This window comes from Dipodomys ordii, unplaced genomic scaffold (genome assembly GCF_000151885.1).
Source record: "Dipodomys ordii isolate 6190 unplaced genomic scaffold, Dord_2.0 Scaffold315, whole genome shotgun sequence".
NCBI lineage: Eukaryota > Metazoa > Chordata > Mammalia > Rodentia > Heteromyidae > Dipodomys > Dipodomys ordii.
Window position 1 is genome coordinate 68,819 of NW_012267531.1, and position 12,914 is coordinate 81,732.

The window sequence follows — 12,914 nt, forward strand, 5'->3', positions numbered from 1 at the left end:
CAGTGTCACCGCTTCAATTCTTCAGCAGCTGCATTCTGGGTGCTCTGCAGTCCACCTCCTGAGAAGGTGAGCAGGTTCAGTGTTGTGTGAGGAGAGGGGAGGCAGCAGGTGGACTGTGGGAAGGAAGACATGTCTTCGTAGATCAGGGGCTGGAGAGGACTCCGCAGAAGAGCCTTGCGGTCATGCTCGCTCCTGGAAGTAGGTTGTCCAGCAATGAGGACTTCTTGTCTACAGGGCTTCTCATACAGAACTAAGTCTCCTGGCATTGGAACTGAATGACATGAATAAGTTTCCTAATGGTGCTCCAGCCAGAGCTAGGGTTCTGTAACAGAGACAGCTTCTGGAAGAAGTACTTCTCCAGTGCTCTGCTTAGACCAGGCCTCTTCACTGGTGTGGTCCAGGGAGAGGATACCCCAGGAGGCACGGTCTGCTAGGGCTTGCAGGGAAACCTGGAGCAGACACTGGCCAGGGCCACAGACGGCTCCCCTTGCCGTCTAACATTCTACTTCTGAGGATGTAAGCAATACCAGTTAAAAACCCGAGTTGTAATAAGCGCATGCGTTCACGTTAGCTCTGGGAGTCAGGATTGGGGGGAGACGGGGGTACTGGGGAGACAGGGGGTACTGTGCCCGTCCTGCTTGATGTGACCTCAGTGTTCCTGGCAGCTGCAGCCAAGTAAACTGCCAGCTACACTGGTCAAAATGCAGGTTCTCCTGACATAGGTGACTCAGTGCGGGTAGACAGGTATCCTACCATGCCTAGCACTAGTAGTGTTTGAACCTGTGTAGAGGGCTGTTCCCTGTGGGTCTTGTGGTGTCCTTGTCCTCTTCTGTCCTGGTGGCTTGGAGCCTGGGGAATTGATAGGGTACAGGAGAGGAGCAGTTGGCCCTGCAGTCATGTAGCTCCGCAGTTCTTGTCCGCTGAGCGGTGTGTGACCACACTGAAGAGGGTGTGTACTTCTGTGCCTGTGCTTCCATAGGTTTTAACTATCATGATTCTGTTTCTGTGTGTAGTATACGTGTATATTTTGTGTGAGTTTTAGCTCTTAAGTTTGAAATCTTTACATGGATTCTCCATACTTTAGTAGTCTGTTGATATTCTGAATCAGGATTAGTATTCATCAGAGACTAGCAAGCTTTTTTTTTGGCGGGGGTGGGGGGGTAGGCGGGGTGTCCGGTCGTAGGGCCTGAACTCTGGGCCTGGGCGCTGTCCCTGAGCTCTTCAGCTCAAGGCTAGCGCTCTACCACTTGAGCCAAAATGCCACTTTGGCTTTTATTTTCTTTTTGCTTATGTGGTGCTGAGGAATGGAACCCAGGGCCTCAGGCATGCAAGGCAAGCGCTCTACCACTGAGCCACCTTCTCAGCCTCCTAGCAAGCTTTTTAATGGGGAGAGTAGGGGCAGTGTGTGGTTGTTGGTCCCTGGGCTTGAACTCAGGGCCTGGGCACTGTTCCTTAGGTTTTTTTCTTTTTTCTTTTGGTTGGTCATGGGGCCTGAACTCTGAGGTTGGGCACTGTCTCTCAGCTCTTCAGCTCAAGGCTAGAGCTCTCTACCACTTGAGCCACAGCACTACCTCTGGCTTTTTCTGCTTATGTGGTACTGAGGAACTGGACCCAGGGCCTCATGCATGCAAGGCAAGCACTCTACCACTGAGCCACCTTCCCAGCTCTCTAGGATTTTTAAAAGCTGGAGACTAGTGCTTTACCCCTTGAGCCACAGCTCAGCTTTGGCTTTTTTTTTTTTTTTTTTTGGTGTTTACCTGGAATAAGAGTCTCAGGGATTTTCCTGCCCTGGCTGGCTTCAAACCATGACCCTTGGATCTTAGCTTCCTGAGTGGCTGTGATGACAGGTGTGAGCCACTGTTGTCTTACAGGCTTAATTTTTTGGGAGGAGGGTCAGTGGTGGGGATTGAACTCTGGGCCTGGGCGCTGTCCTTGCACTCTTCAGCTCAAGGCGAGCAATCTACTGCTTGAGCCACAGCACCACTTCTGGTTTTCTGGTGGTTTATTGGAGATTGGAGTTTTACAGACTTTCCTGCCAGGGCTGGCTTTGAACCGTGATACTCAGATCGCAGCCTCCTGAGTAGCTAGGATGACAGGCGTGAGCCACTGGTGTCTGGCCTACAGGCTTATATTTTAAAGAAGCATTTGAGCTGGGTATTGGTGACTGACACCAGTAATCAACCCTTAGCTACTCAGGAGGCTGAAATCTGAGGATCAAGGTTCTAAGCCAGCTCTGGTAGGCTAGTCTGTAAGACTCTTATCTATAAATAACCATTAAGAAGCCAGAAGTGGATCTGGAGCTCAAGTGGTAGAGCACCAGCCTTGAGCACAAGCTCAAGGACAGTGACCAGGCCATGAAGTCAAGCCACAGTTCCGGCATGCACACAGTAAAGAAGCATTTGATAATATAGAGACTGGGATATTGAAATGAGTGAGTTAAGTAATTGGCATCTCTTTGGAGAATAAAACCCGTATCTCAGGATGGAGCTGTGTTGTTGCAGAACTTGCCTCCTAATGATTCTTGTGAAATGATCTTTCTAGATAGAATAAGGCACATACCGCTGGTTTGAAGGCTCAGGCTCACTTGGTTACCAGTTGGCAGATAGAACCGGTAGCACCTCTGGGCAGCTGTCCCGTGGAGCCATCGGGCTGGAGAGTGATCTCCCAGACGGGGCTGGCGCTGGGCCAGCCTTGGCTGCTGTGTCAGCCAGGCCCGCCTAGGCTCGTGGCTTGAGCAAGACTGTATTTGGCCACCAAGTGGCCCAGGGACGTTAACCAGTCAGCCGTGCCTGCTCCCGTCTCTGACCGTCCTCGTCTCGGTCTGCCTGTGAGTGCTGCGCTGGCCGCAGACGTGGGCAGCACACTGGCCTCTGGCTGACGGAGATGAGTCTAATGGGAGCCCCCTTCGTGATGTGTGTAGTCCTGTGATCCTAGTAGATGGTACTACTGGGAGTGCCCCCCCCCCCCAGCCCAGCCCGTTGTGCGCACTCTCCCTGAGCGTTTTTGCCCGAGGCTGTGTGCTACTACATGAGCCTCAGCTTTGCTTACAGCTTTTTTTTTTCCCCCTTTTGCCAGTCCTGGGGTTTGAACTCTGAGCCTGGGCACTGTCCCTCAGCTCTTCAGCTCAAGGCTAGCGCTCTACCACTTGAGCCACAGCACCACTTCTGGCTTTTTTTCCCTGCATATGTGGTGCTGAGGAATCGAACCCAGGGCCTCATGCATGCCAGGCAAGCGCTCTACCACGGAGTCACCTTCCCAGCCCCACTTCAGCGTTTTCTGTGTATGTGGTGCTGAAGAATCGAACCCAGGGCCTCATGCATGCAAGGCAAGCGCTCTACCACTGAGCCACCTTCCTAGCCCTGCTTGCAGTTTTTTGGTAGTCAGTTGGAGATAAAAAAATCTTCTGATCTTTCCTGTCTAGGTTGGCTTTTTGCACCATGATTCTCAGATCTCAGCCTCCTAAATAGCCAGGCTTACAGGTTTGAGCCACCTGTATCCAGCTAGGATTGAAGGCTTGTTTTGGGGAGCGGGGGAGGGGGGGGTTGGGGAGGTTAGTCTGCTGTTTGAGCGCACAGCTCCAATTGCACCTTTTTATTGGTTGACCGGGTATATATTTAGCTTGGGCTGACTTTGAGCCTCAGTCTTGAGCCTCCTGAGTAGCTAGGGTTACTGGCATTAGACATCAGTGCCTGGTCTCTAGAATACTTTTCATAGCAGTGATAAAGGGGGTATTATAGGAGGATAAAACAGCTTCCCTCCCTCCCTCCCTCGCGCGGTCATGGGGCTTGCCTGTGCGCTGTCTCTGAGCCTCTTGGTGTTCAGTGCTAGCAGCTCTACCACTTGAGCCACAGCGCCACTATCTCTGGCCTTTTCTGAGTAGTTTATTGACAGTAAGAGTCTCACAGACTTGCCTGTCCAGACTGGCTTTGAACTGGAATCCTCAGATCTCAGCCTTGTGAGTAGTTAGGATTACAGACTTGAGCTGCTGAATTCCATTTTACAGTGTGATGTTTTAGTGTGTACAAAAGAATGATTTGATTAGAATTTTGTTTCAGATAATGTATAAGGCTAACATATGTATAACATATATATATATGCTATCGTATGTATATACACACACACACACACTATATACGTTGTTGTTTGCTTAGAGTTGAGCCTACAACAGAATTATTACAAAGTAAATTCCAATTGTAATCCTTAATTTTGGTAGATGTTTAATATACCAGTTTCTGGTTTTGGTTTGGTTTTGGTGTGGTTTGAGACATAGTCTGCCCTGGCTTAGAATTTTTTATCTCACTTCACACTCCCAGATGCTGGGATTAGACACACTTGATATTATACCTGGCTTCTTTCATTACCACCCCACCCCCCATATTTTGTGTCATTGCAAGGTTCTGTCACTTGAGCAACAGCCCAGCCCTTTCCTAATTTCTTAGATGTAGGAAATGGTCTTCATTTTGAAGTAGCTTGTAGATGGCCTAAGGGTGGCCTGTCCAGCAGCCCAGGGAGTGAGGTGTGGGGTTCCCTTGTCGCCATCTGCCCACCTTGCATGGGATGGAGCTGGAAGGGGTCTGCGCCCTGGACTGCTCCGTCTGCGCTTAGAACCATGCTGCCAACGGCTACTTCTGTCCCTGCTGGTCTTTCAAGCCTGTTACGTTGGATTCCACTTTAATTAGAGCATCCTGTCCAGAGAGGGTCCTCTCCTTCAGGGCAGGCATGCGACCTGCCTCTGTTCTGTTCCAAGTCCCAGCCTTCCCGGGACTCCCTCAGACCCACCGCCCAAGGCTTGAGCCCTTGGTTCCCATAGGCTCCCATACGGAAGCATAGGCTTTTTTTGGCTCCTCTGCCTCACACAGCTGCTTTGTTGCTGGCCCACGCTGTGTGTGCTGTGTTTACAGGGTCACTTCCTGCTTTGTTGCTGGCCCGCGCTCCCGGCATAGCAGTCCCCTGGCGTGGCTATCTTGGCGTTGCCTCTGGCGCAGGGACTTGCTATAACATACGGACTTGTTATTCTTGTGTCCTGATGCTCTTTTTTCTCCTGTATATCCCAATGTAAGCATGATTTCTGCATTTATTCCTTAACAGTTTTCTCATTTTCCTGAAGAAAAAAAAACCACTAATTATAAAGAACCCAGATAAATTTTTAAAAACCGTGTGTGTGTGTGTGTGTGTGTGTGTGTGTGTGTGTGTTAGGGCCTGGACACTCTTCCTTAGCTCTTCAGCTCAAGGTGAGCATTCTACCACATGGAGCCACTGCTTCATAACAGTTTCCTGGTGGTTAATTGGAGATAAGAGTCTCATGGACTTCCCTACTATGACTGGCTTGAATCTTGATCCTTAGAGCCTGGCTTCCTGGGTAATTATAGGTGTGAGCCACCAGTGCCTGGCAAGTTCTGTTTTTAGTTAGTGCTTTAGATAGATAACCACAACAAAGAGAAAACTCCCTGCTGATCTTTTTAAAATGAAGGTATGTTTAATGTAAATTCTTTGAATCATTGTTGATCTTAATTTTCAGAAGCATTTTGGTGTTTTAAGGAAAATGTAATACCTACTTTTGTCTATCAACACTTCTGTAAGTACAGTGTATGTTGGTCATTTATTGTTTAGATTTGACTTCAACTGTTTTTTTAAGGAATCAAAAGTTAGAAAATTAGGGTTTCCTGGACATCTTGGTCAAGTAGACCAGCTGATCGCATCTGCTTTGCTCTGTATCCTCTGTATACATTAAGAAGGGGCTGAGAAGGTGGCTCAGTGGTAGAGCGCTTGCCTTGCATACCTGAGGCCTTGGGTTCAATTCCTCAGCACCACATAAGCAAAAAGAAAAAAGCCGGAAGTGGTGCTGTGGCTTAAGTGGTAGAGCGCTAGCCTTGAGCTGAAGAGCTGAGGGACAGTGCCCAGGCCCAGAGTTCAGGCCCCACTACTGGACCACCCCCCCCCAAAAAAAAAAAAAGAAAAGAAATTTGTGTTGTGGTTTAAACGTGCTCTGGAGAAGCAACTTGAATGCCTACATATACAACTGCATTGGCCGAGGGTTGCGGCAGGAGCCGCCCGCCGGGTAGTCCTCCAGTGGACACGGATCCTGAGCACACGCGTGCGTGCGTGCATCATAACGTAATGCTGTTTTTATCAGTCTTTAGTCAGCAGTGCAGCTTGTGTTGCAGTTCTCGGTGAGGGGTCTAGATGTGTTACTTTAACTTCTTGCTGGATGTTTTCCAAGGAATGACATGGAAGGAGGCACTCACTGATTCCCTCTCCCAGGCAAAAAAGTAGGAATGAAACTTTGCTAGCACCCATCTCTGTTTCTTTCTAGAAGACCCATTTGATGACTTTTTTGGGAGCCGAAGGGGTCCTCGAGGAAGCAGGAACCGAGGCGCAGGCTCCTTTTTCTCTGCCTTCAGTGGATTTCCATCATTTGGAGGCGGATTTCCTTCATTTGATGCAGGTATTTAATAGCTTCGATTTGATCTTTCTCATTCAAACAGAACTTGGTGCTTACGTCAGGACCACCCTAGAGTGGGTATCGTTTGAAGTGTCTGCATTCCTTTTGTCAGAAGAGCTTTGTGAACATGTTAGGTCCGTGATTAATGAATGATTCACTGTATTGGCTTCCCATTTCCCCCAAGAATGGTAGCTTACTTCACTCTAGCCAGGTGTTGGTGGGTCATGTCCGTAATCCTAACTACGCAGGAGTCTTGAGCTGAGATTTGAAGATCACAACCAGCCTGAGCAGGAAGGTAATTTCCTTTGTCTCCCATTGTCAGTCCCTTAGCTTGAACTCAGGGCCTGATGGCTAGCACTCTACTATTTGGAGCCACAGTGCCACTTCCGTCTTCTGTTGTTTAATTGGAGATACAGGTGTTCCTGCCCAGGCTGACTTTGGACTGTGTTCCTCAGTTCTTAGTCTTCTGTGTAGTTTAGGATTACATGCATGACCTACTGTTCCCAGACTATCTGTGAGACTCTTATCTCCAATTAACCGCCAAAATGACAGGCATGGAGCTGTGGCTTAAGTGGTGCTAACCTTGAGCCAAAAAAAAACAGCTCAGGGACAGTACCCAGGCCCTGAGTTCAAGCCCTGGATTGGCATCAAAAACAAAAAATACCTTAGGAAATTCAGACAGTAAGTAATGTTATATTAAATGAAATTGATGGGAGATACTAGACTTTGTCAGTTCCTTTTGGACCACATCTCTAGCCTTGCTTTTTGCTGGCTATTTTAGAGATGGAGTCTCAGGCATATTTTTTTCTGGGCAGATTTGAACTACAATCCTCTGCATCTTGGGCTTGATGAACAGCTAGGATTATGGGGCTACCAGCACTTGGCTCTAATTTTCAAGTTGTTTCATGCTTTCTCGGTTTGTTTGCTTACAGTTAACACTCTACCGTTTGAGCCATGTCCCCCACCCTGTTTCTTTGCTGGCTAATGGGAGATAGAGTCAAGGGCTTTTATGCCCACTGGCCTTTGATCCATGAGCTTCAAGTTCTCATTCTTGTGAGTTGCTAAGATTATAGGCATGAGCCTCTGATGCCCAGTTGTAATGAAAGTTTTAGTTAAGAGGGATGGAGTATTTTCCTGGTCAGCCACTTGCTAGCGCCTCACCAAATCTGTGCTAGCAGGAGCTTCCCACCTCTGGAGGCAGACAAAAGGACGCACTGAGTAGCTCCCCTGGTGTCTTGGTTGTATGGAATTGGATTGTGGGTCCACACAAAGCTTGGGTGTGTGCACCCCTGAAGTTCTCAGCCAGGGGCAGTTTTCACAGGCAAGTTTGAGCTTACTCTGCAAACTAGCATGTGTACATATCATGGCATATTGGTGCTGGAACTGATTTTAAGCCTTGGGTGGCTATGATTGGGGTGTTGGCAATTGTCTCCCCTTAAGTCTTGTGTCAGATTGTTTTTGTCTAGTTAAGGAGTAGTACACTGGTCCTTTTCCAGCAGATGGGCGTGCTCAAGACCATGTAATAGGCCAAGTACATGCCAGGAAAGGTGGCAAGACTCTGACCAAACTTTCAGGAGGCACTGGTGCTTCATGCCCGTAATCCTTAGCTACTTGGGACCAGAGGATCTGGAGGATCAGAGTTCAGAGCCAACCAGGACAGAAAAGTCCTCAAGATTCCATCTGTGATTAGCCAGCGAGATGCCAGACTGGAGTGTGACTCAAGTGGTATAGCGCCAGCCAAGCAAGCGAGCAAGCCAGTCAGAGCCGGAAGTCTTACAAACCCCCATCCCATGTGTGTCGCAACAGTACTAGCACGTAACCGATGTGTGGCGGCCGACCCATGAAAGCCCTGGAGAGGCCACAGGATTGAGAGTTCAGCCCCACCTGCTCTGCAGAGAGACAGTCAGGCACCTCCCAGAGCACGTGGGTCTCAGGTTCACACTTGTCTTGTGTGGCAAGTAGTCCAAAGGGAGATGGACTGGAACTGGGACAGAAACACAGTGTGTTACGAATTGTACTGATTTCTAACTTTTTAGGGAGGCTATAAAATTAAACGTGTGGCTCACGTTTTATTAAAGCAACACAATCCTAGACAGGTTAAACAATGTTCAGGAGTATGTGTTGTTTTAGTGTGACCATTTCAGAAATAGTAAAGAATTAGGCTCTTTTATCAAACCAATCTCCCTATCTATGAGAGGTTTTGTGTATCCAGGGTAATAGCTTCATAATTGAGGTCTGTGCTTTCCGGGGGGCGGGTAATTAATTGCAGTATTCTGAAATTTCTGAATAGCTCAGCCTTTTGTTTCCTGTGGTGCCACTGCAGCACGGGCCAGTTAGTTAGATGCATGTTTCTGTGGGGAAGTTGCTGTAGGTGTACCACACAAAGATGCTCTCCAGTGCCAACTAGACGGTCCAGGGCGGGGCGTATCTTTGGCATGTTGAAATGCCAATGAGGCCCTGCAGTGCAAACAGCTGGTCTTTGTGCTTAAAGGTGAGCGTCGAGAGGTAACAGACCCATTCTTTGGCTCCCCTGCAGTTCCCCTGAGGTACTGTGCCTATGTGGCTTATTCACGGCAGACAGGTTACAAATACTTCGTGACAAATGCTTGACCAGGTATCTGAAGATGGTCTCTTCTGTTTCCCTGCAGGATTTACTTCATTTGGGTCACTGGGTCATGGAGGCCTCACTTCCTCCTTCTCCTCCACGTCATTTGGCGGTGGTGGGATGGGCAACTTCAAGTCCATATCAACTTCCACTAAAATAGTTAACGGCAGGAAAATAACTACAAAGAGGTGAGTACAGTACAGTGGCTTTTGTGTATTTTCAGGAAGTCAGCATAATAGCAAAAAACTTCTGTGCGCCCTCGAGCTGAAGTATAATTGTAAATTACTAGAGCCTTTGCTTTTTAATTTATGCAGCAGCTTACTTATTAGAAATCGTTATTTTGAGCAATAGTTTAATACGTAATTAAGGGTAAAAAGTTTTCCGCAGTACTGTTGGAATGGTGAAATGGAAGATTGTTACTAGTAAAACTCTACCTTTTTCTTTTCCTGTTTCTTTTCCCTTCCTTCTCTTCTGGTCTTCCTTCCCCTTCCTTCCTTCCCTTCTTCCCTCTGTGTGTGTGGGAGGAAACGAGAGCCTTGACATCCTTCCCAGGCAGTGATTCTACCATCGCACTACACTCCAGCTTAAAAAGGGTTTCAAATGAATTCTGTCTTGCAGAATTGTTGAGAATGGTCAGGAAAGAGTAGAAGTTGAAGAAGACGGCCAGCTAAAGTCCTTGACAATAAATGGTAAGGAGCAGCTGCTACGCTTGGATAACAAGTAACTCAGCGCACGCATTTAACAGGAGTGTTAAACCATAACAAGCACCATTTGAGGATTAACAGGAACATTTTTTTGAAGATTTCAAACGAACTCGACTTTCAGTATAACTGTACCTAATCTAAAGTATTTATAAGCAGCTCATCGGAGCCTCTATTTGTCATAGACTTTTGAGTTTATTGTTGGGACCACACAATAGGACCATTTTTTTTTTGTCTTTGAAATTGTTGTAATCTCTGTATGCACTTTGCTTTTTATTAAGCGTAATGCAAGGTGAGGCCCGTGACTCTTGCGTAGCCCTAGGACAAGATTGTACTCTTAACACCAGCATGGACCTGCTTTCGTTGTGTTTGAAATGTGAGCCACGTAGTTCAGCCTGCTGTGAAGTTGACATTGCCAGGATGAATCTTCTACAGGAACAATTCCAGTTTCTTATTTTCAGTAATGAAAGACTTAATACATTAATGGTAATACATTTCTGGTTTATTATAAATTAAGGATGTTTTCTAGTTGTGCATGAATGCTGGCAACTTAGTACGTTTTGACAACTGTTTAAATAATGTAATGTTAAGCTTAGGTTAAAAATAAGTTGGTAAACTGGGTCTTTGTCATTGCTTTAAAAAAAGAAAATAAATGCGACTGTGTTTGGTGCATTCTTTCCTGAGTGGGTGTCGCCGGCCTTCTCGTGTCTGTGTTTGGTGCATTCTTTCCTGCGTGGGTGTCGCCGGCCTTCTCGTGTCTGTGTGGTTTTGTGCCTGGGTTCTCGTGTCACACCGATAGCACTTCCTTCTGTATTGAGGTGGATGCGGAGTGAAGTTACGTGTAGACCTGCTCAGCGAATTTGGAGAGTAATGAGTTAGCAAATTACGGGGCATTTTAGTGTTCAGTTGCTGTGGGGAGGGGAGAAACAGCGTCACAAATTTGGTCTCTTACGGATGTTGTGGTTCCCTGAGGAATGGATGTGAAATCACCTGACCTAGTCATGACATGATGGAGTCAGCAACAAAAAAAAGTTGATTTTGTCTCTGTAAAACTGGTCATTGTTGTCACTGCCTACTACTGTTCCAGCTTACTTTATTCCACAGAATAATTTTTTGGGAGTTTCCAAATGTGAAGCTGGCAGAAATTTTCTCATTGAGCATTTAAGGAATCTGATGTACTATTCCTGAGAAAACGTTTTTTGTGTTTTTGTTTTTGGTTGGTCGTGGGGCTTGAACTCGGCCTGAGGGCAGTGTCTGACATTTTTCACACAAGGCTAGTGTCTAACACTTTGAGCCACAGCACCACTTCTGGTTTTCTGGTGGTTAATTGGAGATAAGAGACTTTCCTTCCCCGGGCTGGCTTTGAACTGCAGTCCTCAGATCTCAGCCTCCTGAGTAGCTAGGATGAGAGGCGTGCCACCAGCACTCATCTTGCAAAAGACTTTTTAAAGAAAACTCATAGGATCTTTAGAAAGAAAGCACAGCACACCCAACTGAAGCAGTTGGACAGTTGGACTGAGGACAGCAGTGAGTGAATGCTGTGTCCGCGCTAGGAGTGGTGTGCCTTGCAGCCCCTGCTTTGGGTGAGGTAGGTCTGCAGTCCGTCTGTCCTGCACCTGCACCACCCCAGAGCATTCTCGTCGGAAGGCCTACTTGTGGCCATGCCACCAGCACCAGTGGCTTCCATTCAGGTAGACACCCGAGACTCTTGGGTGTAAGTTTTTTGTGGCTAGGGATAGCCCACGAGATCTATGGGGAAAGGCACATGGGAGTCTTGTCTCTTCCAAACGTGTTGACGTGAACCAGCAGTTCGGTACACACTTGTTTGAATGCTTGGGGTAGGTCTCTTTTGCTTCACTTGAACTGGAAGACCCAGGAGGTGTCTGACTGTGTGGGCTGAGCCCTTTGTAAGAAAAGATCCTGCATTTGCATTTGAGAAAATGACCTTTATCCTGCTTTCCCACTAATGTGAGTTATTAATTGAACACCAGGTAACTTGTTAAACCTGCTCGGTTGAAGTGTGAAGCACTCAAGTGTATGCCATGAGAATTTGGCCCAGTGTTTATGAATGTAGCCTTGGTTAGGAATGAAATTGTTTTTGTTGAGGATACTACTACCCAAGCAAGTGACTTGGGCCAATAGCATTTCACTTAAATGACTTTTTAGTTTGTTTCTGCAGTTTCTTTTCTTTTGGCCAGTCTTGAGGCTTGAACCCCGGGCCTGGGCACTGTCTCTGAGCAGCCTTTCTCAAGGCGAGCACTCTACCACTTGAGCCACACACCACTTTTAGCACTTTCTGTGCATGTGGTACTGAGGACTTGAACTCAGGGCTTCATGTATATTAGGCCACTAAGTCACCTTCTCACCCTTTGCTTTTGTGTAGGAAAAGCCCCTTGGTGTCGTGTCTGTTGCATATGAGAATGAGACTGAAAACTACATCCTGCGGTGGGGGCTTCTGCCCGATGCTGGGCTGCTGCCTCCATTGGGAGCTGGCCGCTCTTGATTTGTGCACAGTGGCCTTGTAGGTCAGGTCCTCTGACGTCTGTCCGGTTTGCTGCTTCTCCATGGCTGCTTCTCCTCTCTGAGATGGACAACTCCCCACGTGGTTTTTGTAGGCTCAGCCAGTCTCACGGTGTGAGCGAGAGAGATCAGTAGTTGTTGGAATTAGTCTAAGCACTGCCTGACATCCTGTTCACAGGCCAGGCCTATTCTTTGTGATTTCAGATTTTCCCCGAGGGTAGTTCTGGGATAATGGTCTTGGAGCGATTTAAATCTCTTGTCTTGAAAAGCTTTAAAATTCCTGCACAGTCTTGTCTGGATTCTTAGTAGCTATTGCTATTGTCTTTGTAGAGAATACTGATCTTTATCTTTACATACCGAAAACCCTTGGAATCTGGGTGAAGAAATGAGCAAAATGCACAGGATGCTGACATCAGTGCTGTAAAATACTCAGATCATGTACTCTCGGAACCTCTACTTCCATGAAAACTACTGCTGTTCATACTAATACTTCTCACAGTATCAGCTGGCAAGGCAGGCAGGCTGCCACTTGAGCCAAAACTTGAGTGCAACAAAATGAGATCTTATTTCAGGTTGTATCTGGATTTATTTTTCCTGTAGCACAGCCTAACTGGTGGTAAAGATAGGAAGCGTATTGTCATCAACT

General features: G+C 47.2%; 1 protein-coding gene across 2 annotated transcripts in view; it reads left to right on the forward strand.

Moving 5' to 3' along the window:
• The window catches only part of Dnajb6 (DnaJ (Hsp40) homolog, subfamily B, member 6), a 77,148-nt gene that overhangs the window by 26,379 nt on the left and 37,855 nt on the right, over nucleotides 1-12,914 (forward strand). The window contains exons 6-8 of one of the 2 annotated variants that reach the window (XM_013036631.1): nucleotides 6,314-6,445; nucleotides 9,091-9,235; nucleotides 9,666-9,736. In XM_013036631.1, coding sequence (XP_012892085.1) covers nucleotides 6,314-6,445; nucleotides 9,091-9,235; nucleotides 9,666-9,736 — 348 coding nt within the window. Of the gene's footprint in view, nucleotides 1-6,313; nucleotides 6,446-9,090; nucleotides 9,236-9,665; nucleotides 10,432-12,914 lie in introns of those variants that run through there. The other variant, XM_013036632.1, reaches the window with a different exon arrangement.